Here is a 27,841-nt window from a genome sequence, read left to right on the forward strand (position 1 = left end):
TTGTGAAAAAAACTCTGCAAAGGATTTTCACAGTGTGATGGAAGCTAAAAGTATTCATCTGGGCTTCTCAGTTTTTATTTTTATTTATTTATTTATTTTTTCCTGGAGACTGCTGTTGCTGATGTATTATTTATACGGCAGGAAATTAGACTCTGAGGACTCAAGTATTCTTCAAATAAGCTTCCTAATTCTGTCAATTAAGAATGCACAGGCTGCTGGGTCTCTGGCTTGGGAAGAGCCACAAAGGAGTGAAAGCTGCCCCTGGTCATTGCTCTGATGTGCTGCATCGCCGGCATGCTGCAGACATTTCAGCTGGAGGAAAAAAGATCTCTGTCCCAAAATCAAACGTGTGAGTTCCCTCCCTAGGAGCTTTATATAAAGACGCTCTTGCAGATTTCAATGGGACTAATAACTTTCTCATGCTCTGGAGGGGGAATACTGAAGCCCTGAACGTGTGGTCTCTCTTTGTTGCACTCTGAAATGAAATCTGGTGCTTTTCATTACCATTAACAAATGCCAATGCTGGAAGACCACTGTTATGAGTTAGGGGTCGTTTACTCTCTAATTAATTCTGTAATTCTTCCTGTGCTCCCAGTGTTATTCTAGAGCAAATGAGTTGACATGTAATTAATACATAAAAGAGCATCTTCCCTCCTTCACAGCCTTCTCTTAACCAACTTGCACCTTTAAATGGGTTTGGAAGTCTATTCCTCCACCAGGACTTGTGTGTGTGTTGGGGGGGTGATCCTGGCCATGGAAGAGGGCTTGGTCGGAGAACTGCAGGACTGGCTGTTCTCATCTCCCACAGCACAAGTTGTGTCCCAGAATAGAGAAAAGAAGCAAATAGACCATCCCAAAACACAGCTGGACATGGGGCTTCACCATGAGATGCTGGCACCAAGCTGGGAGACAGCGTGTTTCCTTCTACCTGCAAAATGTTCAGCACTGGTCTCTTGCTGAAGAAATTCAATTTTTAGCCAGGAAAAAGCAACAGGGGCTGAGGCAATGTTTGCCAACACATTTACAAATTCTTTGGTGCTTTTTCTGCACAAGCTGTAAGGCACAGAAAGATGCTAAATGGTTGTGCTCCCTTCAGTGTTATTATGAGAAAGGTGAGACCTCTCAGAGGACAAGCCCTTTGTCCCTTCTTATAGGCTGGACAGCATCCCTTCAACCACCCCAAAAGCACACTGCTGAGGGAAGGAGGTTGATGGCCGCAGCACAGTTTTTCTTTTTTTTTTTTTTTTTTTTATCTCTCTCTTTTTTTTTTTTTTTTTTTTTTTCCTTGCTCTGAATTTAATGTCCACTGCAAATGCAGATCTCTCCATCTGGAGGAGGAATAAACGCCTGCACTGTCTGCTCTGCATAGACATGATAACTCATTCTGGAGGACAGGGCTGCATCATTCTGTGCAGCACTTGAACAAGTCCTGCCAAAGGACCCTGAGGACAGGACTGCCACTAAGGGTGACTACCCTCCCTGCTCTGGGTAAGAGCTGGACAGGTGATGACTCTGTTCCTGGGGTGCTGGTCACAGGTGGCATTGGCATGTAAGGCCACAGCTGGATGCACGCTGGGGAAGGGGCTTGCAGAGATTGTTTAAGCCCTGCTAGCAGACAGACTTCAATGCATCTGCTTTGCCACAATACTTCCAGTAGATAGTTTTGTCAGCAAATCCAAGTCCGAAATAGCAGTGCTTAGAAAAGCTCTTCAGTAGTGCATGCCAAGGATCCATCCAGTACAAGATCAAGTACTGTGTGCCCTTGGGAGCATGGGTCCCTGTGCAGACGGTGATGCTCCCACCACCTTCCAGTTCTTCCCTGTCCCCAAAGCCTTGCAAATAACACCATGGTGACCAGTGGCTCACTTCTCTGACAGTTGCTCCCCAGCCTGTGTGAAATGAGCTGTGGAACTCCAATCAAGATGATTTCCATCAGCTACTGCAGATATAGCCCCATATTCACGGCTTGATGCCGTGTGAAGACTCTGAAGTAAAGGAGAATGGGATGGAAAGGCTTGGCTCAGCAAAGTCTTGGTAGACAGGGAAAAGTGCAGCAAACTGTGGTCTTGCCAGGTGAATTGTGCTAGGATTTCCCAGCAATTGCTGGAGTGGAGGAGCCCCCAGAAGAACAGGTGATGTTGCCTGGAGGAGGCTGCAGCCCATGGAGAGCCCCCGCAGGAGCAGGCCCCAGGCCGGAGCTGCAGCCGGTGGAGAGGAGCCCACGCAGGAGCAGGGGATCTGGGGGGAGCTGCTGCCCATGGGGGACCCGTGCTGGAGCAGTTTTTTCCTGTGGGATGTACCCCGTGGGACGGAGCCTTGTGGGAGTAGTTGTTGAAGAGCTGTGGGCAGCCCATGAGGGATCAGTTCGGGAAGAACGGCATCCCATGGGAGGGACCCCACGGGGAGCAGGGGCAGAGAGTGACCGAGAAGGAGCAGCAGAGATGAAACATTAGGGACTGACCTCAGCACCTCTTCCCTATACCCCTTGGCTGCTTGTTGTGGAGGAGGTAAAAGAAGATGGATGGTCGGGAAGGAGTTTTTAGTTTGCTTTTATTTCTCATTGCTCTAGTCTGTTACCAATAAGCAATGAATTACATTAATCTCCCTTACTCTACGTCTGTTTTGTCCATGATGGTAATTGGTGAGTGATTTCCCTGTCCTTTTCTCTGCTGACAAGCTTTTTTTTCTTTTTCATTGTACTTTCTCCACCTGTTCTGTTGAGGAGAGAGAGTGACAGAGCTATGTGGTAGTGCTGACCAGCTCATTGGTGTTAAACCACCAAAAGGACAAAACAGAAGCCAACCAAAATGTATCTGGTGGGCAGGACATCTCTTGTGCAATGTGGTGAGGAGATGATAACATGCATTGGTTGCATTTAGCTCATTGGACTACTAACCAGTTTGGTGTCAGCATATGTGGGTTTAATTCTCTCCTTCTCCCAGCTGCTGGGGGTGCCAAGTTTTGGTTGAAAAGACTTCCAGGCAGAAATTAGCTAGGTACGGGCTTAAGCACCGAGTCTTGCATGGGCCACGTGGGCAAGCATGTGATAGGTGTCGGGAGGGGAAACTGGGAGCAGCAGAACTTTCTGATGTGCCCAGATGGGTAAGAACCATCTCCCTTGGTGCTCTGTGTCCAAGGACCTCATAGTTGGCAGTGCCATGGAACAGGAACCCTGTGGTCCAGGAAGGGCTCCATCCACACTGTGATGCTAGAAAACACAGCCCATGGCTGCTAGCTGATTTCTTCTTAAGTTTTTACCAGCTGCATCTGGAAAAGAGGGACCATGACCTCAACCTCCAGCTTCTTCTGCACCACGCCCCTTGCAAAACCTCTCAAAGGCAATTTCTGTGCTGACGCAGACTCGTATGCTTGGATTCTGTGCCTCTAACCCAGCCATCAAGATGCTCCCTCAGTGCTTTATTCTGAAGTTTATGCTCAATCTGTAAACAGCAGGATGCCCTTAGTCAGACAAGTCTTCACTGGGCACAAGTACCTACAAGCCAGGGCCACATCCCAAGCATCTTCTGAGGCTTCCAGATCTGGCTTAGCCTGCTTGAGCAGCTGTGCTGCAGGAACTGATGCCATAGAGAAACTCATAGCTGTGGTCTCTTCTCTGCTCCCACCTGCTCTGGAGGAGGAGCTCTCTTGGTTTATTCCTGCTTTTCTACTTCTTGTCAGGCAATAGCATTTTGCAGGGACCTGCCAGCAGATTCCTGGGGATGACTGTTCTCCGCAGCTGGATATGGGTGCAAACGAAGAGCAGGAAAGTCCTGGAGGGCATTTGCCTCATGTTCTCAGACATCTCTTTCATAGGCATGATGCTCAGCACAGATGCTGTGCATTAAGAAGGAGCAGAGTATGCCATCAGCTACCTGCACAAATGACTCAACTCTGCCTCTGCTTTTGAGGCTGCCCATAGCCAAAGCAGCTGTCTGCAGGGTCAGGAGACATCAGAGAGGAAGGGCTGCAAAGCAGCACAGTGTCTTATGGGACAAGACCTACAAAGTTTAGGGCCCACACAAGTTCTTACTGAAGGAGGTGTCACTTCAAAAAAGATGGATCAGATGAGCATGGATGTGTACATCTAAGCTGGTGCTCCAGTGACATATATTTGACCAAACATGGGTATCTATGTCTAATCAAGTCATCTTTACTCCCCAGAGTGATGTTTCTCCTTCTAAATTCTTGCACCTGCTCAACTAAATTGTGTCCCAGAGTCTGTTACCCAAACTGATCAGCTCCCCTCCCCCAAATTAGAAATAATGAAATGCAGCTGCAAACATCATCTAATCTCTAGGATCTGTGGTGCACAGCAAAACCATGTCCAGATCACAACTGGGCTATAAAGAAAGGGAAACAGAACCTCCTAAGATTTATAACTACTACCGATTGTCTCCAGGACTATTTGTGGGATCCCAGGCCTTCACACTCTCCATAGTAACCCCCAGCCAGCCCCCAGCATTGCTGCTGCAGATGGGAGAACTTCTGCTGCTTCTGCAGCTGGCACCAGGTCTGTAAATCACAGCACCCCCTCCTGCCTGCCTGGCCTCCCTAAGAGTACTTAAATCAACCCTAAATGAGCTCTTTTAAGAAAATGTAGGCAATCAGCAATGAATTATTGTGAGGCACAAGGGCTTTCTTAAAAGCAATGAGCACTTATTGGTCATCTGGACTGCAGAAGGCACAGTCCTTTAAATCAAAACTTGTAGGTCAGACAAAGCAATGCCTCTTTCTGTGCTTCCTTAAGCAGAGGTTGCCTCAGTGGGTTGTCAGCATTTTCCTTCTTCCCCTCTGTCCTTTCAAACTATCCTCTTCAATATGATTCCTGTGTGTTCCTCTTCCATTTATCAAATGTGCTTTTATTAGCTGATTTTTAGTCTGAAGCTACTCTGGCTTTGGCTCATTTACAGAGACCTTCTGAAGGGCTTTACACTTTGCCCCGTTTGGAGCCACAGTGAGGCCAGCTACAGCTAGGAAAGTCTGAAAAATAGTGCCCTGTTGCTGGACGAAGCAGTGCTGCTTGCTTCAGGGGTGCTGCAGTTCAGTAGCCTGGCATTGAGCCTTTCCTCATCCACTACATTTGCAAACAACAGCTACAAATCTCAGCTTGGAGATGGACCTAAATTCTCAGAAAACAGACTGTTTGGGACCTTTTCATTTGCCCCCTTCTCTGTGAAGCTATGGGAGATAGATAAATGAGTTAATGTTTTCATCTTCTTTGCCAGAAAAAAAAAAAAAAAAGAAAAAAAAAAAAAAGGAAAGAAAAGAAAAGAAAAAAAAAAAAAGCCTTCAGAAAAAAAAAACTCCACTGAACTCCTGAACACAGAAATTGACCTTAAAAAAAAAAAAAAAAAGAAAAAGAAAAAGCTAAATATCTGGACTATTGCCTCCAGTACTTCTGGGCTCCCCAGTACACCAGGGACATACTGGAGTGAGTTTAGAGGAGGGCTACAAAGATTGTTAAATGACTGGAGCACCCGTCGTACAATGATAGGCTGAAGGAACTGGGTCTGTTTAGCCTGGAAAAGAGGAGACTGAGGGGAGAGCTCATTAATGTATATAAATATCTGAGGGCAGGGTGTTAAGAGAATGGAATCGGTCTCTTTTCAGTTATGCCCAGCAACAGGACAAGAGGCAAGGGGCACAAAATGAAGCACAGGAGGTTCCAGCTCAATGTGAGGGGGCACTTCTTTACTGTAAGGGTGATAGAGCACTGGAACAGATAGCCCAGAGAGGATGTGCAGTCTCCTTTTCCAGAGATATTCAAAACCCGCCTGGATGCCATCCTGCCCAAGGTGCTCTGGTTGATCGTGCTCTGTGGGGCGGTCGGACTAGATGGTCTTCAGAGGTTCCTTCCAACCCTGCCCATTCTGTGTTTCTGTGATTCTGTGATCTTAAGATCAGTGGTAAAACTTGAAAATCAGCAAGAGTTCACAGAGACCTCCCTGTCTTGATGTCTAGGCAGAGGCTTGGGGGGGAGCACCTTCCCCTTCCCCTCCCTCCATTTGCCTTCCCTGAGCTGTACAAGTGAGGGGGGCGATAGGATCAGAGCAGTCTAAGTGTAACATGAAGGCAACACATTCATCATCAGCCTGATCTGCTCATTTCCATGTTGTGTGGTGGCAGTGACAGCTCTGTAATCTCACTTTAGAAAGTCATTGTTATGGGTCATATTCTGTCAAGGAAACCACAGGTAATGTTTTGACTTCCTTATTTGAATTTCCCTAGTTTAAAAACATGTCAGAGTTCTCCCTTATTTTGTATGCAATGTTAATGTCAAGAGAGTCGTGATAAAATGTCATCCCTCCCCAAAATATTTTTCCTGCAAGTGAGAGAGCAGCTTAGTTTCTGAACAAGACTGGGGCAGTTTTAGGGTGAATAAAAGTGGAGCAAAGGCTGGAGTTTAGTATGGGAGAGAGGCTGCAGTAGCAGTGGTAGCACACAGTGTTATGACAGCTGCTTGGAAAACAATGTCTTGGGAGAAAAGGATGTCAGGAGTTTCCTCCGCAGCCCTCAACTACCTCTCTCTCTGACATATTTTCAACAAAACATTTATTAATTTTTCTGCAACATGAAGTCAGCCATATTTGGTGGCGGACTTTGAAGATATTTCTCCAGCCTCAGTCACTCCAGCAGCACCAAGTCCTCCCACCTGCAACGCTCAGAACCGTATGATATGTGATAAATAGGGTAGACAAGCTATCCCTGCTGGTCACAAGTTCTTCTTGACTCTGCTTGGATGAAGTTCTCATTTTGAGGGTTCAGGTGCCTGAAACTGCCCCAGTTTCTTTGGAGTCTTCCCCAAACCATGAAGACACCATTTAGCAACACACAAGTATAGCTTTAAGCTTGTGAATTTGACAGTGAGGTGCAGTTAGACATGTTTGAGTTATGCAGGGCGCCAGGTCTATGAGGAGACATACTGTGATGCTCCTACATCATCATTATCAAACGACAGCAGTGGTGTTTTTTGCCAGAATTTGATGATTTTAAACCTGTACATGGGATCTCATGGCTCTGCCCAAGATATATGTGCCTTGGACCAGTCCTGAGGAATGGCTCCTCACTTGTGGCAGATGTGTGAGACCACCATTTTGCTCTGGGATCTCACCAGTTTTCAGAGCATGCTGAGTGTAGGCAGGTTGTGTGAAAAGCATTTTTGTGTGATCCCATGATGAGAGCTTCAGCTGGTATTCTAAAGAGTGGTCTTCTTGGCTGTTGAGAGATCACATTTTTTATGCAAAGGCTTTGCATTCTACTTTTTAAATAGTCTTTCTCTTTTCCTAGGCTCCCCCTCATGCTCTGTCCACAGTTTGTATTAAATGTATCAAAAAATATTTTGTACTACTTAAATACAAGAATACTTCAGTTCACTTCTTCATTTCTGCAATAGCAGTCAATCCATCAGCATCTACTTTTTTTGGAGAGTGACATGTTTCACCATCCTCTCTAACTCATTTCTTCCAGAGTCCTCCTGGTATACCAATGCTGTGATTGTGACTAGCATGGCACTGATAGCATTGACTTGTTGTTTCTGGTCAGCCTGGATTTTTGGAGCTGGTGTAAACTCTTCTTGTAGTCTAAAGCTTTTTCTATTTCTAATGTCAGAGTCACTGGAGAGGCCGTGTTCTAAAATGTCAAAGTATTTGTACTTTCTTTTGGGGATAACGGGTCAGTGACTTCATCAGGTGTTCAGCTCAGACCATTTCTCTTAAAGGTTGGTCCTTCTCAGTGCCATGATGGTGCATTCATTATTTCAAATTTCATGCAAATATGATTTGAAATGTTCATACTGATCTTAGGCAAATCTGTGATACCTTTGCTTTACTTTGCATATTATTTCAGACAGTCCACAGAGAAAGGGTGATGGATGGTAGTTTTACACCAGGGCCCCACTGACCGATCAAGAGAAGGGTGGGTGAAGCAGATACAGAAGAGACAGAGGTGACAATGTATTCCTTAGGAGGATATGTCACAGGTGTGGAAGATGACATGGAATCTTCCATTCCATCAAAGCCAATTCAGTATGTGCTTTAAAATACCACACATTTTCAGAATCTTCTGTAACCATCAAAGCCTTTTGTTTTATCCTCTGGGAGATTCTTCTCTTGGATTAGGTAGTTTATAGTAACTCAGACGTTAAAATGCTGATTTTGCAGCTATTGTATGTCATTTGTTTCCTTTGCTAGGTTGTTTGTTTCTAGATATGATCTGATCAATGTCTGTAGAATGTAAATTTAAATGAGTGGTCTCATGTCTTATGGTAGCTGACATCTATTTATTTATATATGTGTTTAATTCTTAAATCAGTGTCGTGTATTAATTTATTAATTTCTATGGACAACTTGCAAGGCTGTGAAAATCTCAGATGCACCAAAGCTTATGAACATCTTAGCAGAAGGCTTAGTTGCAAGTGTTTTTTGATTTCTTTCTCATTTAGATTCCTCCCCTTCTTCCCCCCCCCCAGTGTCTTTCAGCCATGGACTTCCCTTGTGACTGTTGGGAATGGCTGAACTTCCTTCTAGGCATGTGGGATTTGTGTGGTTCTGAAAGCTGTAGGTCTGTTCCTCCTGATATTGCAGAAACTATTTTGCCAGCATTAGAAGAATTGCTTTTTTTTTTTTTTTTTTTTTTTTTTGGTGCAATAATTCTGCTATCAAACATTGGCTTCTTTTTTTTTTTTTCTTTTTTCTTTTTTTTTCCAGAGGTTGCAATGTTGCCTTGTCTGTTTTCAGTTGCTGTTTTAAGTAGTCAGGCTTCCACATTTGCCTTGAATTATCTTCTCCCTGTTTTTTGAAGGTGCTCAGTTTAGAAATGATTTTAAGTGCACTTAGTCTCTCTCTTTCTCAGAGTTTTGTCTCACACTTGCTTCTCCTCTGGAGAGAAATTTTCAGTGCGTCATGGGACCTGACTTTCATTGTTGTTATTTCACAGACTTCTCGGACTGCAGCTGGTTTGCATTGGCAAATTTCAATGAAGTTCTAACTCGTGTGGAGCAAAGCTGGGGGGGACCTTTATTACAATCTGTCATGGCATGAGATTATTTTTACCTCTAAAAGGTAATGTTTTGATGTCCCTTTTTTCCAAACATTTCTTTGATCTCTGGAAAATCTCTTTTTGTGGAACACCACATCCTTCCCTTCCCTTGAATAAGGATGACAAAAAGGAGGCACAAGAAAATTCACCTCTGGTACTGTGCTGGTCTGAGTGATGGCTTCAAATCCAGATGCTCTGTCCCAATTTGAGGCAGAAATTGAGCTGGGAGTATTATGTGCAAAAGTTTCTGGTTTTATTTTGTCCAGCTCTTTGCAAACAACATGCCTAGGATTGATCTAGGGTTTTGGTTTACTTCCTAATTTCAGCTCTGTCTTGATGTGGGTACCAGATTGACTGCATTGGGTAGCCTGCCATTGCACAGCTCATTTTTGGGGTTCAAATTTGAACTAGAGAGGAGGAACAATATATTTATCCCTGTGGTCTTCCCATGTCTGCTTGTTGGTTAGCCTTGCTGTAGTGACTGGTGGGACAGTCCTGCTTCTTCTGCTCAATTAATTTATCATGCTACACTGCTTCTTCCTGTGTTTTTCCAGGATTCTGCAGCCCTAAGGACACACAATTAAGACATTTCAGCCTATGGACATAACTGGTCCTCCAAGTTCACCTATGGATATGGATTCTCCTTCTTTTGCCACTTCTATAACTTTCATGTTGTTTTGGTTAAGCAAAAACATCACACCTGTTGTAACTGCAATCAATAATAACAAACATATTCTTTCTGATAGTCTCTTTGAGCCCCAGGCAAGAACTAACATTAGGCAATGCAAGCACAGAGCACAAATTCAGTCCCAAGTAAACCATCTTCCCTTCAGTCATTATCAGCCATCATCTTGCAACTCTGTCAATTCTTCAGATATGGCCTTTCCCCCTTCACTCTGATTAGTTGGAAGGCTGATCATTTCCCCAGAAGTAGCTGCATTTTTTTAGCCTATATCAATATTCCACTTCTTCCACAAATGTCCTATCATTTTTCTAACCCCACTAAAGCTGAAAGACTCTCCAGCTTAGCAGGGGCAAATTTAATTAACCCACTATTTTCTCCCTCCCACATCTAGATCATTCATGAAAGTGTCTAGTGAGTCTGGGTCTAATGGTGGCCCTGATTGCCTAGCACAGCACACATCCTCCTCTGGATACATCAACCAGTTAACATTAAGCTTCAGTTAGGATCATTCAGGCAGTAGTAGTCATTCCTTCAATCTAGTATAAATGCCTATTTCATGTGACATGTAAGGAGTGAGTCAGTTGATCCTGTAATGCATCATCCCTCTGCCTGCTGTGCCCAGCTAACTGAGGACGAAGGTACAGGTCTCTGCCTCAGGTCAGTCATCGTGGAACTGTGACAACCAGCTCCCTCACCACACTGGCTTTGTGGGTGAAATAGGGGTACACCAGCAGGCCCCCTTCCAAACCTCTCCATGTGTATTTGGCCAGGAGATCCCCTGGTTGCTGAAGTCCATTAACACCTGCAGATAGATGCATGTGCTCTCACACTGGTAAGAGGTAAGAAAATGTATGTGCCATCAGCTTTGCAGGCAGGTGAGAGGAATTTTGAGAGCTGGTGTGGCCGTTACATTTTAGGTGATGACAGCTCTTGGGGAGGTTTGTTCCTATGCCAGCTACCCTTGTTTCAGAGACCGTCCACTGCTGCTGTTTCACATACATCACTGCTCTCTGTCCAGCTGGAGAGGAGGGGATGCTGCGCTGTGGAAACAGGACAGAGTCCTAGGGAAGGTGAAGAGGAGGACACTGAACATGTTTGATTTCACTTCAGGCCATGGTTTTGAACAAACCGAATCATCAGGCTCCCCCACCCCCAATCCCATCACAGGAAAGCCCAGAAGGACCTTCCAAATCTAGGATTAGCCTGTTCCCTGATAATAGCCTCTGGGCTCCAGCAGCTAACATGAGGGTAAAGAGACATGTGTCACCTTCAGCAGGATTTAAACACATATGAGGAGAGAAGAAAGAAATAGCTACTGGATTTTAACATTAGCAAATGTCAAGCCATACATTTGGGAATGGAAAAAACTTAAGTTGACCTCTAGACTGCTGGGAAAGGAGCTGGAGTATTTTGATAATGAAGTGGATTTAGGGATTTGGAAAGTATTATCTCGAGGGTGGAGAACACATGATGGCTTCACTAAAGGAAGCCAGCAGGACCCCAGGCACCATCCATCCTAGGAAGAATAGTGATCCAGAAGATTTTTTTTTAATATAGAAGCCATGTACAGTTCTGCCACCAGCAGAACCTAGCAGTGCACTCAGCAGCTGACACAGGGACCATGGACTTTTCTGGGGCAGGACACAGACCTTCCTCACAGATGGACCCTGCAGACAACAAACAGTGAGCAAAGAGAAGTGCAAGGCTTTTGTCAAGGCAGAGGAAGACTTACATTTGTGTCAGTGTGAAGAAGAAAGGTTGATGACTAGGAGAGGGATGCAGGCAGGAGACATTTGCTGCGTATAGACAACAGCAGAGATGAGGACAAGGCTGTTACAGAGTCAAGAGGAGATTGCCCTCCTTTGGAAAGGTTCTTGAAGAGCTGGGAAGACACCTTTGCTTGAGGTGATATAAGTTAAGAATTTGACCACAATTTACTCTATTTTGAACCCGAGTGAGCCATGGCTTTTCAGTCTGTTCTGTATGCTTTCCCCAGGTGCTTTGTTTGTCAGGTTGCTGCAGCTTTTTATGCCATGCTATTGCATGGTCCTCTTGACCAAGCTATCCAGCACAGGAAACCATCTTAGACTGTTTTCTCAGTGAAAGGTGGGGGTGAGAAGGTGTCACCCCAGATAATAACTTAAAAGGAAAACAGTAAGTCAGATGCCAAGTGTGGTGAGGAGAAATGGCAGCATCCAAATTGTGAGTGGAAAGAGGCTTCCATGGAGCTGCAGAAGCCTTTCTGACTCTAATCAAGCAGTGTTTGAATCAGTTTACCTCTCTGACAAAGTCCCTAGGGAAAAGAAGGCAAAGACAGAGGTGCCAGAAATTCTAAAATTCCTACATTTTCTCAGAAGAATTCATGTTTTCCCTGTGTGGGATCCGTGCCCAGATTCCCCACACAAGGCTGCAAGGGATTTGCTGAGCTGAGCAGCTTTTTTGGAGCATTGCTACTGGGAGATGGTGGTACTTTGAAAGGTTTATATGGTGAGGCTGGTGCAAAGAGCACTTTTTGAAGCATGTTGGCTGGATAGTGCCCTCTGGAACTGTTAGGGTTTGCTCTCCTTGTCCTTACTGCTGTCAGAAGCTGCACAAGCTGTTTCTCCAAAGAAAGAAGAGCTTGCTTCCACTTTGGCGTGGGATAAGAGAGCAGGAAAAGATTAGAAGATATCTTTTTCTGTCTTCAAATCCTCCAAATATGAATCTCAACCTCTGCTACTGTGACTGTTCATACGCACATGGGTTTTAGTGCAGAAAAGTGGTGGATGAAACCTCATTAGTCTGTTTTGTTTAATTGCAAGTCCAAGAAAGGTTCTGAAAGTGTCAGAACTCCTACTATATGTCTCTTTGATCAGTGAATCCCTTCAAACAATGGCCAAGCCAGCTCCAAATGAACTTGATCTGCGAATCTGGGGGTGTAAATGTAGTTACATCAGCTCCCAAGACAGGATCATGGCTGTTGCTGGTGTACCAGAGAGCAGGCACTTGTCTGATTTACTCTTCTGCCTTGAATTGCATCAGGTTTAAGAAATCCCAAAGAAGGCAACAGTGTCAGAACCTTTTCTGACTCTTTTTTCTCCTCCTTTTTTTTTTTTTTTTTTTTTTCCTCTAGGTTGTAAGACTTGAGATATTTTGCTTGTAAATGTATATATTTCTCATCAGATGCCATTTTGGTGCCTGATGTTATTGCTTTTAACATCAGATATATCCTGTAGGTTTTATTTTTCCAGGTGCATTTTTTTTTTTTAATTCTGATATAATTTCTATTTTGCCTATTCCTAATTTGACCAACTTCATCTCTTTTTTTTTTTTTTTTCATTTGTTTCCACTTCAGTTAATTCCTTTGATGTCATGATTCCTTTTTCCCCTAAAATAGCACTTGGTCCTTGGTCTCCATCCTAGTGCTGAGGAAATGAATTAAACAAATAAAGATGGCAAATGGAATAGAAAAAAAAGTTCACTTAGTATCATGAAATATTAATAGCCACTTAATATTAGGGGAAATTAGTCCTGCTGCACTAAAACTGCTATGACTGAACTGCAGGGTGTAAAGTTTGTGTCCCCATGGAGATTTCCAGGTCCCAGCCATAGGATGAAGGTTGTCTTCAATAAGCTTCATGGTTTGGTTCTTTTAATTAAGTAATATGCTTCAGGGCCTGAAGCAAAATGTGCTTCTACAACCTCCCTTTCTAAGACAAGCCTGGCAGTGGGAAAGCAATGTCTCCCTAGCCTGGCATGGGAGAGAAATGCCTTCCCTGCCCGCTGTGGAAGGCAAAGTTTACTGCTTTGACGGAGGGATGGTAGAGTGGTGGTAGAGTGGCAGGAATACCCATTCCTGGAGAAAAAAATGGCTCTTACAGAGTCAGCAGTAAGGAAATCTTCTATTTTCTCTGAAATTATGCTAAATGATTAAGCAAATTGCTGTGAAGTAGCACCTCTGGAGAGGGATGCCCAGCTGAGGTGAGACATCCATCATCCATTAGGAGTGGTTGGTGGAGAGTGACAGTAATCCAGCCATGGATTGATGTGCAAGCCTCCTCCTAAGGACAGTGTAAGAGCACTGTAAAAATTAGCTGACAAGGCCCCATTTCTAATTTCTTATGAATATCAGAAAACCAGGGAAGCCCCAAAGGCAGGAAAGGCCAGTCCCACACTGCTGGTAAAAGCCAGCAAGCTGGAAAACCCAGGAGGAAAGGAAAGGCTGGGCAGGTTGATCTCAGTGCTGTGTGAGAAAAAGGAAATGTTAACATAGGTAGAGATCAAAGGCATAGAAATGCCGTCAGTTTTAACCTGCAGATTTCCCAGAAAATATTCTTAAACCCGAGCTTTCTTTTTTTTTTTTTCTTTTCTTTTTTTTTTTTTCTTTTTTTTTTTTTTTCCTTTTTTTTTTTTTTTTTTCTTTTTCCCTTTTTCTCATTTCCTGGGATTGTTTCTAGGGATATTGCTATTGCATGGACTAATGTCCTGGTGTTTTAGATGTGGACAAGAAAAATATTCTTTGCTCATCTATCTGTATTTTCATTATATATTTAGACATATGTCAGGCACTTGATTTACTTGGTCAAAAATACACTCTATTGAATCAATGGACAGTTATTAAATGGATTAAGAAGCAGGCAGCTAAAAGCTCTCAAAATGCAATTGTTGTAGGAGGATCATTGACAAACAGGCAGCTTGCACAGTATCTTTGCAGGCTTCTGCTTTCCCCCCAGTGTATTTCACTATTTTTATGAATGATCTAGAAAATATATATAAATTAGTTGCCCGTAAAGTTTGTAGCTGACTCAAATTTTGCCATGATAAATAATGATGAAGGCAAGTCTCTAATGCAGAGCAATTGCAATTGCTTGGTAGACTGGCAACAGTGAAACAACATGAATTTTAATACAGCTAAATGCTTGGTCATCCATCTCTGAGAGCAGAATGTAGGGCACTCCGTCAGGCTGGGAGACTGCCTGCTCCAGAGCAGTGACTCTAAAATTGATTTAAGGGCTATATTGGATAACAGGTGATTATGAACATTTAATGCCCTGTAGTGGCAAAATGGATGAACATGATCGCTGGATGAAGAGGGGAAGCTGAAAACAGAACAGGGAGTTTTTATCCACCTTGATTAAAAAACTGGAGGATGTTGTCATCTACTGTAGCTGTAATGAAACCTAATGGCTGAATTGAGGGCTTTTGGCAAGGAAATCTAGTGCAAATTCCTAATGTTATATATGAGGTCTTTGAACTCAGTGTGGATATCTGTTGTAGGAGAAGTGGGTAACTCAGCCAAGCTCCAAGGGCTGGTGGCAGGATCCGCTGCCTCTCATGAGACTGAAGGCTGCAGGCTGGGATCGTTTCCCCATTGTTTGCTTCCTGATTTCCATGCAAACAGGAAGGTGTATCATTAGCATCCTATTGTACTCTTGTTTAGCTTGGCTTCACAGACTCTGCACATCTCAGGGAAATATGTTTATAGAGTTGTGGGTGTCGTGTTTCTTATCTGGCGAGAGTGAATGAGAGAGCTGCATGAGGGCAGGCAAGCATGTCTAATACCGAAACTGCAAAGGAAACAAAGCCAACTCCTGATAAAGACAGCGGCAGTTGAATTTGCACACTTATTAAAAATCAGTCCTGGCTTTTATTTGCGAATGAAAGAATGAGCTATATTACTATGTGGGAATGTGTGCCAGGGAGCTGGGGAGAGCAGCAGGAAGGGATGCCAAGAGAGACAAGATAAAGGAGGCGGTCGATGGCTAGCCTGGGCTGGTTTCCCTGTGCACCAGTGGAGGGTCCAGGTGACCAGGGAATGCTGAGAAAAGTCCTGTGTTTGCATCACAGAGTCTTCTTTAAGACAGCTCGTATTTGATTGCATGGCTCTGATACTCTACCATTCGAGGTGATGACTCATGGGATGGGATGCAAAAGTTTGGTCTTCCAGGCTCGGAAAGGAAAAGGATATAGAAATATGATCCTCAGCCACCCACAACTACCGCTCACATGTTTTCATTTCTAGCTGTTGTTCAAAAAAGTGTTTATGTTGAAAGTTGAAATTAAAGTGTTCTCTCCATCCCACATTTGCTCCTGAGCGCTTTCTTCAGCTGCAAAGGTTGTCTATGTCCCTGCAGACAATAAAACTGGTTATGGGCAATTTTTAGATTATCTGGAGCTACATTTCCTTCCAGTCTTTCCAAAACTTCCTTCTTTCGTTCCACATTATCTGCAGATGCTGGGTCTGTAGCAAAAGTTGACATAGCTGTTATTTTAGGAGAAAACTGAGAAAAATACTGCCTAGTGCAATGGGGCACTTCCAGTGCTGAAGATGTGGGGGTGGGAGTTCCAGCTGCCAGGTGGGGAGCAGTCCCAGATGGCTGGGGGGAGCAGGTGTAAATGCCATCTGCAGCTTTACCTCTCCTGTTCTGAGTCACTCACACACAGTGCTTCCACTAGTGCTGGGTTGATGTGCAGGAAATTCTGCTTCTTTAGTAACAATATTTTGAAGCATTTCTGATATACTTTGAGTTCCGTGAGAGATATAAGTCATCTCAAGAACAGGAGTATACTTCTTTTGGACACCCATTTGTCCCTGATTTCTGACAAATATGACACAGATAACACCAACTTCTGTAGGCCCTGTTGTGATTCACGGCGCTTGTTTTCTCACTTAATTCCTCACAGTGTGAGGATTGCATGGTGGGGATGTCATAGATAGTCCTGGTCATGAAGTATGCTCAGTGCATTCCTTCCATATAGGACTGAAATGAGGGTCTTGGCCATTTTTAAAGCCCTCAGCCAACCTGGGGTTTGCTAGGATTTACTGGGCTGGGTATGGATTTGGTCATAAGACACTTAGCAAAAAACACATGACGTTTCTCCCAGGCCGTGAGGAAGGAGCCCACTTCCTCTCCTACTTGCTGTGCTCAGTCTGGCCAAGCTTTGCAATAAATGCACCATTGTGGTTTTGTGTGGTGGTTCAGGACCACAGCAGTTACTCAGCATCCATGACATATGATCAGGTGGATTTGGAGAGTTCAGGTTGTTCCCACAGATTTTCATGAGCATCTGCCTACAGTTGCTCAGTGAGCCTTCCTTCTGATCCTCTTCCTCTTTCCTCCTGCATGCTTGTTTTTTCCTGGGGGTGCCACAGTCATCGTGTCTGCTCCAAATGCCCTTTGCAGTCCATGTGCTTTCACCTTGCCTTTGGACACTTGTAGCTGGGCTTTTTTCTGGCCTCTTGCCTCTCATCTGTCTTCAACATCAAGTATTTGCCTTGGACTTCTCCTTTGTCACAGACTGTCCCCTGCGCTGGATATCTGGAGGTTTTTGCCTTTCCTCCAGCTATTAATATAGAATCTAATAACCAGCATGGCATCCAGCAGGTAGTCAATGTCACCTGCTCAGAGCCAGATCTCTACAGATCATATGTGTTCTGCTGAGTACTGATGCTGGTGTTGTGACTGGCCCCAGGGGAAGCTGTGATGCAGGGACCTTTACAGTCTCACACTGGTGGAGGCACTAGAGAGGGCCAAGAGCAAGGCAGGGCCAAGGCTTTGTGATAAGTCTTCATGAGAGTGGAATATGGCTCTTTTTTTTTTTTTTTTTTTTTTTTTTTAATATATAATTCTGGGCCAAACTGATCCCTGCATGCACTGATGGTGTTTGGAGACTGTTGAAGTGAGATGTGCTCACTTCAACTATGTAGAGGTTTTGCCTCTAGATATGGGACAGAAGGGGAAAATAGAGCTGGAAACAGGACAGGTGGAAAAAACACAGGTTTATTACATCCCATGTGAGAACAGATGAAAATTCTGTTTCTGCAGACTTAGTCCCATGAGGTGAGGTGGCAGAGCATAGGGGTGTAAGGAGTCCTCACTGAATCATGGCCTAGAATATCTATAGGATGTTCCTATGCCTATCCATAGGGAAAAAAAAAAAAAAAAAGTGGTAACTAGATCAGCTTTTTAATGCCTAAAAGAGAAACCCCATATTAAAAGTATGAGGAAAGTTTATTCTTTTTAAGTAAACCATTTCTGAGAAACATCTTTAGCCTGTGTTGATAGGTAGGGGTTACTGGCTCCTTATAAATGTGGACCAGTGCTGCAGATTGGCTTCTGGATCATGGAAGATGATGGAAGATGTCACTGCTTACAACCAACTTGCATTTTAAGATTTGGGCACAACTGTGAACAATGATAATATTTCTGCTCGAAGGAAAGTGGATATTTTGGGTACATGATTTGTTGCAGCAGGGAGTTACATGGTAAAATACATAACCACAGACTAGATGGCAGATGCAATTCAGCATTTATAAATACAAAGTAATGTACACTGGCAAACAGCCCAGATCCTTACCTAAACAAACACAAATATGGGTTCTAAATGAGCTATTGCCACTCAGCAAAGTGATCTTGGGGACTTTGTGGAGGGCTCTCTGAAAACTTCAGCCTAATGCTGAATGATAGTTAAATAGACAACAGAGTGCAGGAACTGCGAGGGACAGAAAAGGACATCTAAAGCTCTGTAGTAAGTCCATGCTGCAGTTGCATCCTGAGTCCTGTCCTCCTACCCCAACAGTGAAGAAAACCTGGAAAAGATGCAGAGAAGTGAAGCAAAAATGTCTGGAGCAGCATTGATGCAATGACCTATGGCTTAGTGAAAACCTGAAAGAATAGAAAGGTTTCAAGGTCTGCTAAAGAGAAGTGAAAGTGGCTCAAGCAGGTCCTGGGCCACTGTTTTTCAATGAAAAGATGCCAAGGCAATGCTCACACCATTTTGTGAGCCTTTCCATCTCCATCTACTCCTGACAGCTGTCTCAGACCAACCCAAATGCCTCTTTGTCTGAGTCAGTGCAGCTTTTCTCATGTTACTGTGTTATAATGAACAGGGCTTTTCTCCTTCTCATTTCCTGGCCTCACAGGGAATTACTAGGCTATAATAATTGGTACAAGTGTTATTGTTATACTGGGACCTAATGACTCCTGTATTTAAATCCCTTGATATTTTCCCCTATAAAGGATTCTCATGACCTTTTCTTTGTGAATCTCTCACACCTCCATGGCTTGCAGCAAATCTTTGAAATTCAGCAGGAGGAAAACCCTCTGGCTATAGGAGACTTTTTTTTTTTTTTTTTCTTTTTCTTCCTCATGAAATTCATATTCATATTGGCTGAAATATAAACTGTTAAGTATCACCTTTTCCTTCCTTCTCTGATGTTGCTGAGAGAAACACTGGCAAACCACCAAAAGAATAACCCTGCCCAAATGTCAGCTTGAGCCAATGCCGCTGCCAAAATGCTGGGAGCACTGGAGAGCCCCTGGCAGGGATGGGGCGCACCAGCAGCCAGGAGCTGCTTTGGCACCTGCCTGTGAATGGATGGAGCTGCCCTGGTTGGAATTTGTGCTGCACACAGCTCACGTAACAAGTCTTGCAGTTCAGCCCTAAGCAGTGCTGAAGAATCAGTATTCAAACCCCTCTGGAGATTGGTGAGGAGGGAATCTAAGAATTGCACATGATATAGCTCGCTTTTACCGTTTCCCCTTAAAAATGTCCCTGCAATATTAAGTCTGAAAATCACATTAAGGGAGTATGATTTAGGTGGAAAAGATGAACACCTAGAAGTTAGGAAATGGCACATCTATTGCCTGGATGCATTACGGAAATGACCTTTCATTCCTGACCATATTGTATTTTTTTTCCACTGAAATTCTGTCTTATTCAGGGTAGAGACTGGATATACCAATGAGCAGAACTGAAGTTGCACTGACAAAGAGAATACAGAGTACCACAGTCCCAAAGGTTCATGGATCAAGACGCAATTCCAGAGTGTGTGGGATCAGAGACTGTACCTGTAGAAGATTCTGGTGCCTAAATACTGCTGCTTGGTGCCATTTATGTCACAGCTGGCTGCAGCTGCTGAGCATGGGTCTCCCAGAGGAGCTGTGCCCAATCTTCCAGCTCTCCTGTTGGCATATCATACCCTCAGGTGTGCCTAAGAGGGAATTAGCCACCTATTTTTAGACAGCTGTGATTCAGTACTGGAACAAGGTGTATGCATTTTCGTAGAATCATAGAATGGTTTGAGTTGGAAGGGACCTTAAAGAGCACCTAGTTCTAATGCCCTGCCATGGGCAGGGAGACCTTCCAGCAGATCAGGTTGCTGAAAACCCCATTTAACCTGGCTTTGAGCAATTCCAGGGATGGGGCATCCACAGCTTTTCAGGGCAGCCTATGCCAGTAGTGGTGTGAGCAGGGACATTGAGCTCCAGCATCATCCCAAAGAGATCAAACTGACTCAGTCACCTGAGCCTGGAGAGCAATTGAGCATACTGGATTAGACATAGAGCTTCGGTGACCCATGGACTGTTCCCCTCCACAGGGGTGCCTGACACCCCAACATCCCCACAGAGCTGCAGATGCCACAGGACCTGCAGCAACCCCACAATGTCCTGCTGCCAGGTGGCTGCCCGCGGGCGCTTGCCAGCAGAGACCTGTTCTGTCAGTACTTGCTTCAAGTCCTTGGTTCCCCAGAGCTGTAACACTGCTTACTTCTCCCAGGTGGGAGTGATGGCACAGCCCTTCCCCTTTCCCCCCCTCCTCACCTTGCAGCCACTCCAGCTGCACCATCACAAAGTTTGTGATCCTCTCTGCAGCAGAGTGAGGAGGCAGCAACTGGGAGGGAAAATCCAGCCTGGGGTGAGACTCATCTAAATCAATTCTCCTACTTCTTTCACTTCTTAACTCAACTTCAACTTGAAATGAATAAAAGTGCTGCCCTCTTCCTTTTGGCGCACATGCACTCACACTCACTCACGCACATGCAGACCCACCTTTGGCTACAGGGCAGAGCGGAAGACACTGAAGCTGCTTTAGAGAGTGTCTTTCAAAGCCATGCGCTGAATTTCAAACAATACCAGTTGAGAACAGGGAATTAAGCAGCCAAGGTGTTTCTGTACTATAAACAAAGGCAAAATGCTGTGTGCATCAGCAAAAGGCTTTGTATTGTAAAGCACTCCCTTTATGCCCAACCAGGAGAGAATTCAAATGATTATTGACCCTCCACTGTAGGAAAGCCGCATTATAATATCTCCAAATCAATAGAGACAAGTGCAGAGCGGCAGAGAAAGGCCACGGCTCTGCAAACTGCAGAAAATTGCATTTTGCTTTGGCCTCTTAAAAAGTTTGCAAAGCATCTATTACAGGCCCCCGGAGCCTTTTCTTTCTAATTGCCATGTTTGACAATGCGATCGCACAGGGGACTAGCGGAAAGACAGATAATGGACCCACTTTAATTGCTTCCCAGTTCCATGAGTCATAACACTTCTGAGATGGCAAAGGGGAAGTACAGCAGTTTGACTGAAGGAGGTTTCTGGCTTTTAAGAAAGCTCTGGAGGAACAAATGCTAAGCTCAAAGCCAAACTCTTGGAGGGACTGAAGGTTCCAGGTACTGGATTTTCTTTCATCTTCTGCTTTTGACTGGAACTATCCAGTTAAGTTTTAATCATAATCTGGAATGGGTAGGAATGGCTTTTCATCTAAGAGGCATGTTATTCCAAGATTCTTTTCCTCAGGGGCAAGCAGAGCTTAACCCAACATTCCAGGAAAATGAATGATGGTGTTTGCCCATGTCAGCCAGGCTGAGGCATAGTGGGGGTTTTCCTGCCACAGCCCCCTGGATTCCTGTTTTCTTATGCCCTCAGCCAGGGCTCTGCCTATCTGGTGACCTTCATACTCAGAGTAGCACCCACTGGAATCCCTCAGCATCACAAATCCTTGGTCTGTCTCAGGAAGAGCAGGAGCCCATGGCATTCACTCTACTCCTGGCAAGTTTTAAGCTGAGTCTATGTGGTCTTTGCTTGACCACCCTCTGAAGAGCCTCATCCTTCCCCTCCATTTTTTGCCAAGGGAAAAAATGCAGTGTGATATGCAGGACAGTGTTCAGGCTCTGGGCACTGTCAGGCTGTGTCCCTTCCAGAGTGTATTTGGGGAATATTTCTCAGCAGGAAGGGGCTTGGGTCTGTGATCTGTATTATGACATTGTGCCCCAAAATAGGGGCATGTTTCAGGCTGATAGACTTCAGCCCCAGCAGTGCCAGTTGGCGTAATTCAGTCTTGCAGGACTTGATCTAAAGCAAGAGATTACCTGAAAATACATGGGTGTAGTCCAGGCAGACAGTAAAAAGCTCTGCTGTGCTCCAAGCCATCCTAAATCTGTGTGGCTTAATTAACATGTCCTGATGTCAAGTCTTAGCAATCTTCTTGTCCCAGGACCCTGCCCTGTGCTCATCCCATTCCTAAAGTAGTCACTCACTTAGCAACTGGGCAGTCAGACCCAGGTAATATTTGCTTGGAATGGGACAGGTGAAACTATCCTGGTGCAAAGTCTTCATGCCTCACAGCACTTGGTGGGTTCCGCAGATGGGGCACGCCTAGCATGAGGAAGTTACCCGTTTGGACCTTGAAACGCCAGTGATGGAGAAGCTCCTTGGAGTAGCAGGGACAGGCCAAGGCACAGTCTCTCCAGTCTCTGCTACAGGACTGGGAATAAGGGGGCTGCAGCATCGCCTTCACTTCCCAAAGCTGCTTGTGGTCTGCACCCACACCTGTGCTTGCTTCAAGCCTTGCACTGGCTGGACACTCTGGTGCCTGCTGGGCACTGAACTTCAGCGCGGCTCAGCCAGGACACAGCTGAGCTGCACAGCAGGAGGGAAACTGGAAAAAAGCTTTAGGGGGTGATTGACAGCAACTGTCTCTGGTGGAAAGAGCTCATCCGAGCAGCTCATGAACACCAGGTCCCTAATTAAAGCACACAGGCTAGCCCTGACTGTAATTAATTTCCCTGTGCTGCTCCACTGGCAGCCAGCTATCAGTGCCACTGACTCACAGCTCCCGACAGCTGCAGAGGCAGCAGCAGCAATGGGAGAAAAAAAGGGAGAAGGATTTGCTCCTTTCCTTCTGTTCCTTTGTGCTGGGGAGAAGCTGTAGCATGTCTTGAGCTCTGCAAACACCCAAAAGCTGAGACAAAACTTGGCTACTTAGCCCTGGAAGCTCTGCCTTTAAGAAAGGGGCACACTCTGCGTACAACCATCAAGTGATGCAGGGGGTGGAGGAAGAGGAGAGCGTGGTTGTCTGGAAGGGCTAGCACAGGCCAGGGTGATATTCACATGCATCCCTTGTTCTCTGCTGGCTGCTTCATGTTCTCTCTTTCTCTCCCCATGTATACATATATTTATTATGCACTTGCCTCCCTTGTCTGGAACTAGACCAGGAGTACTGTCACTGTGATTCCTCTCCCATAGGAATGGTGCTTTGCATCCATTCTGCTGTGAACATATCACATGTTTAAGGTGTGTGGATGCATCTGGGTTGTGGTTGGATATTCCCTGAGTAGGCTGCAGCTCCTGTGGTATTACCAGGAGCAGCTGGGAAGAGCCATGGAGTCTGCAGTGGTGCCCACAGGCCAAAAGTGGTCCTGCTGGAGCGTGTCACATAGCTGCAGTACCACCTGGGTCCCCATCATCTGAATCATGGAAGAGGCTCCGGAAAGGTGTGTTTCTCTGGCTGCAGTTTTTCATTATCAGCTGGAGAGGAATTGTGCTGGTCAGGGGGATGCTGACATTGTTTTAATTTCCCATGAAGCTCCTCTTGGTGTGACATGTCTCCAGCGGGGGATTTCAGTTGTCTCGTGTTACTTTACTCCATACAGTGGGACATGATATGTCAAAACATGACAGCCAGAATGTGTCATAATACTGCTCTCAACACACTGCCTTCCAGGGATGCTCAGCAGCTAATAATATCAGGCTCAAATTATCTCAGCATGCTGAGCTGTTATTTTTTCTCCCATGTGAACGATGATGTATAGGAGTCTCCTGTCTATATTGGACTGTTGGATCTCCACAGATTTATTAGCTGCGCTTGATGAATTATTTTTACTAGAAGGAATCTCAGGCCTAGATCCCAGCCTTTCGTGACAGAAAAGTGACTTTACTATCTTGTCTTCTCTTCTTTTTCCTGGATTTCTGAACTCTGCTATTCTACCTTAAAGTGTAATGAGGCATCAAAATGCCTAAACAAACATTTTCAGTCTTTCAAGGAAGAGAAAACCTCCCACAGCTGCTGTTTGTGCTTGGGCTGGGGCTCCCCAGTGACTGGGAGGAGTGTATCCCTTTGCCAGAGGTGCTGTAATGAGCTGGGAAGGAGACACACACATCCCTGGTCACACATGGTGTTACACAAATGGAGCATCCCGCTGCTATGGCTGCTGCCCATTTGTTTTAGCTTCAGTATGTGGTTTAGAGGCAGAGATTTAATTACTTGCTGCTAATTGCTGGTAAAGCATTGTTGAAACTGGCTTCATTCACACCAACTCTTTCCCAGGTCCCCTTTCAGAAGCTGGTGTTGGCTGCACGCCTCTGCCCTACCTCTGCCCATCTTGCAGGCCCCTCCCAAACATGCCTCAGATGTGAGGAATCCAAATACTTCACTGTGATTCGAGGCCCCATGGTCCCTTGCAGTCCAGCTCCTGGGAAAGCAGGTGGTTGTCACCATGAAAAAATGTTCCTCTCGGGGGCTCTTTAACCCCACTGGGTTGCCTGAGCTCTTGGGATGCACAAAACCTGCTTCTGCCTTGTAAGCTTTGAGGAATCTCTGAATTAAGGCTTGTACATGATTTCCTCCAAGAACAGCACTGCCCTCTGGAAAACTCTCTCTTTTCTCCTCTTCCTCAGTGGCACAGATTCAGAGGGCAGAAGAGGAGAGAGGAAGGGAAGCCCAAATGTGTGGTGTAAAGGTCTGACTACTGAAGGATGCTCTTGGCTCCAAGGCCTTTGCAGGCAGGTCTGACCTGTAAGTTATTCTGAGAATCCCTTGCAGTTATTTCTTGCAGAAAGACTGGATCAATCAGAAATTGTTCATGGAAAGTCACAGAAGCCTTATCTTACATTTTGAGTGCAGGCAGGCAAGGAGCTGGTCGCACTGGATGGGACACAGAGTTGCCTAGCACAGCTCTGCCACTGCAGGTGCTTTCTCACAGCCCGGACTGTGCTAAAGGTGCCTGTGATAGAGACAAATGGCCCCTGAGGAGACAGCCCTTTTGCTCAGAGGTAAGCTCCTTAGAACCAGGCTTATTTTAGACATGCATTCAAGACCTATGATGCAAATACATAATGACTATCACTTACTTTTGTGACCAAAGTCAGAGGTCTCCCAAGTGCAAAAGGCCAAGGAAGTGCTCAGGATTTCTCTCTCTGAGTGTGTATTGCTTTTAACTATTGTGCTAAGCGGTAGAACATTTTTAATTCTTCATTTTAACTGTTTGGCTCCCCTGGCATATGTTGTTTGTGGTTAATGTCAATGCATTTAGAAGGTTGATATTCATGCTCATCTATTAGTTGCAGAGAAAAGTGCTCTCCCGTGACCCTGGCTAATTTGCATACTATTTTTGTTGTCCTTTAGGAAGCAAACTGCTGATTTTGGTGCTTTGCTTGAACATCCAGTCAGAAGTGGAGTCTTGCCCTGGGGCGTGTGTATGCTACAGCGAACCGAAGATTACAATAAGTTGTCAGCAGCAAGGACTGACAGCAATCCCCACAGAGATACCCATCCAGAGCCAGCGCATCTTCTTGCACAACAACAAGATAACCCTTGTGAGGTCCACCAGCTTCACCTCCTGTCGCAACATGACGATTCTTTGGATCCACTCCAACAACATCAGCCTCATTGAGCCTGGAGCTTTCTATGGACTCAGCAAACTGGAGGAGTTAGATCTCAGTGACAACACAAACCTGAAGTCTATCAATCCTGTCACATTCCGTGGTCTTGTTCACCTCCACACCTTACATCTGGACCGATGTGGGCTCCTGGAGCTCTCCACAGGGCTTTTTCGGGGATTGTTTTCCTTGCAATATCTCTACCTTCAGGATAACAATCTACAGAACCTGCTGGATGACACTTTCATAGATCTCGCAAACCTCACCTACCTGTTTTTGCATGGTAACAAAATCAAGAGCTTGTCAGAGAACGTCTTTCGTGGGCTAATCAACCTTGACCGTCTGCTTCTGCACCAGAACAGAGTCAGCCTGGTTCACCGCCGGTCTTTCCATGACCTTGGGAAAGTGATGACCTTATATCTATTTAACAACAACCTGACCGTGCTCACAGGGGAAACCATGGCTCCTCTGGTGTCCCTCCAGTACCTGCGCTTAAATGGCAACCAGTGGATCTGCGACTGCCAGGCTCGATCCCTCTGGAATTGGTTTAGGCAGTTTAAAGGATCGTCCTCAGAGCTAGAGTGCCACCTTCCCCCCCACCTGGCAGGGAGAGACCTCAAAAGGCTGCAGAGCTCTGATTTGGACGGATGCGTCGACTCTTTCAACCAGATTCGAACAAGTGTTTTTAGCACTAAGACCAGGTCTGGTAAACTGCCCACTGGGAACCCCCCTCTCAGCTCCCATGATGGCTCTGTGAAGTGCTGCCAGCCAGAAATGGATAAATCTTTTATATATGAAGCTAAAGGCAAGTCAGGTCCTTCCCACAGCAGCCGACCATCCTCCAACAACCCTCTCAAGGATAAGGAGAATATGTCCAAAACCAAGTACATTGAGACAGACCGTTCCAAAAACAGCAGCAACAAGCAGATAAATGATTCCCCTTTTGGGACCTTCCCCAGCATTGTAGACCCTCCAATGACCAAGTTGAAACCGGAGTTTCTAGAGCCTATTGAACCTTCCACAGTCCCAACCAAAAAGAGGCAGGGCTGCTCTAAAAAGAACAAATCAAAGGCCCAGTGCCGCCTCACCCAGCAAGGAAACAGCTCCACGTTACAGCTCAGCCTAAGCCTTTTGATCCCTCCCTTGGTGTGGAGCTTACTGTTATTCTGCTAAAATTAACTCTTTTCCTGGGTTGATGACACTTTAATACAAGACTTTTGCTGACCTCCATAAATGTTACAAACAAAAGCAAACTACCATCCACCCTGAGAAAGCTTTGTTACACAAAAGTTAACTGGATGCCTTTATAAAAAACAAACAAACAAACAAAAAACAAGACAAAAAAAAAAACACAAAAGACAGACACCGAGATGTACATAATTTATTTGTCCTGAAACCTGTGAATTATACCTTTGATCTTCGGAACTGCACTTGCCCACAAAGCAGCTTTTGCTACAGCAGATGATAAAGAAATATGGTTTATTTACAGGAAAAAAAATGTGTAAGAAATGCTCTGAAAAGAATGTCTAAAATTTGTTTGTAACTTGACATCACACTGAACAATATTGCAGGTTCCCATTTGCAGAGGTAATGAATTTGATGCTGTTTTAATCCTATGTTTATGAATATTGCAGTTTTTCCGTATTCATTCCATCACACCATGTTTACGGGCAGCATTTGTTAAAGAATGCTACCTTTTCCTTCACAAGATTGCAGTATATATAGATATGCATTTTATTTTACTTGTGTACAAGTATACAAAAAATATAAAATAAAGATTTCTTTTTCCTAAGTGGTTGTCTTCTGCAAGGGATGAAGTATGCTAACTGACTAAAAAGCTGAAAAATTAAAAGGGTGTTGAGTAATCCCTGATCTGAAGGCAGGCTGAGCATTTAACATGACAGTAATAAATAAGATATACCCAGCACAGTTATGCAAGCTTTAATTGGTGCCAACAAAGGGTTTCTTTGCACAAAACATGCTCTGCTGATGCTCCTGCTTCCCTTTGAACTGTCCAACATGCTCCCCCAACACCATTTATATTTCAAGATGCTCAGAATAGCAGGAAATGTTAGCCCAGCCCCTCGAAGCTGAGGACTCCAGGTTGCAGGTGGAGGTAAACTGTCCCAAGAAGTCAGACAGGGACATTTTTCTTCTGCCTGCACAGATGACTAGACTAAGCTCTGTGAGTAATGAATCAGAAGGTGGTTGCAGAGCACAGCAGCGCTCGGGCATGGATTTATGAAATGAGGTGTGACTCCAGACATGCAGCTCCTAGCCTGGCAGCTCAGGTCATGCTGGCTGTGCCCACAGTGGTGCTTCATGTGATTGCTGTGCAGGTGACTTCATCTTCTATATGACCCCCATCTTTGACCTCAGCATGTTATGAAAATAAATCATCTGATGTCTGGGTGTCCCCATATCACAT

At 44.9% G+C, this 27,841-nt stretch overlaps 1 protein-coding gene across 1 annotated transcript in view; it reads left to right on the forward strand.

Moving 5' to 3' along the window:
- Positions 1–27,108, forward strand: part of RTN4R (reticulon 4 receptor) — a 73,360-nt gene extending 46,252 nt beyond the window's left edge. Inside the window, exon 2 of the mRNA XM_082774443.1 lies at positions 25,160–27,108. Within this exon, the coding sequence (XP_082630569.1) occupies positions 25,160–26,586 (1,427 nt within the window). The 3' untranslated portion in view covers positions 26,587–27,108. The remainder of the gene's footprint in view (positions 1–25,159) is intronic.
- Positions 27,109–27,841: the final 733 nt, after the last annotated feature.

The sequence above is a fragment of the Aythya marila genome, assembly GCF_965140915.1.
Source record: "Aythya marila genome assembly, chromosome: 17".
Classification (NCBI taxonomy): domain Eukaryota; kingdom Metazoa; phylum Chordata; class Aves; order Anseriformes; family Anatidae; genus Aythya; species Aythya marila.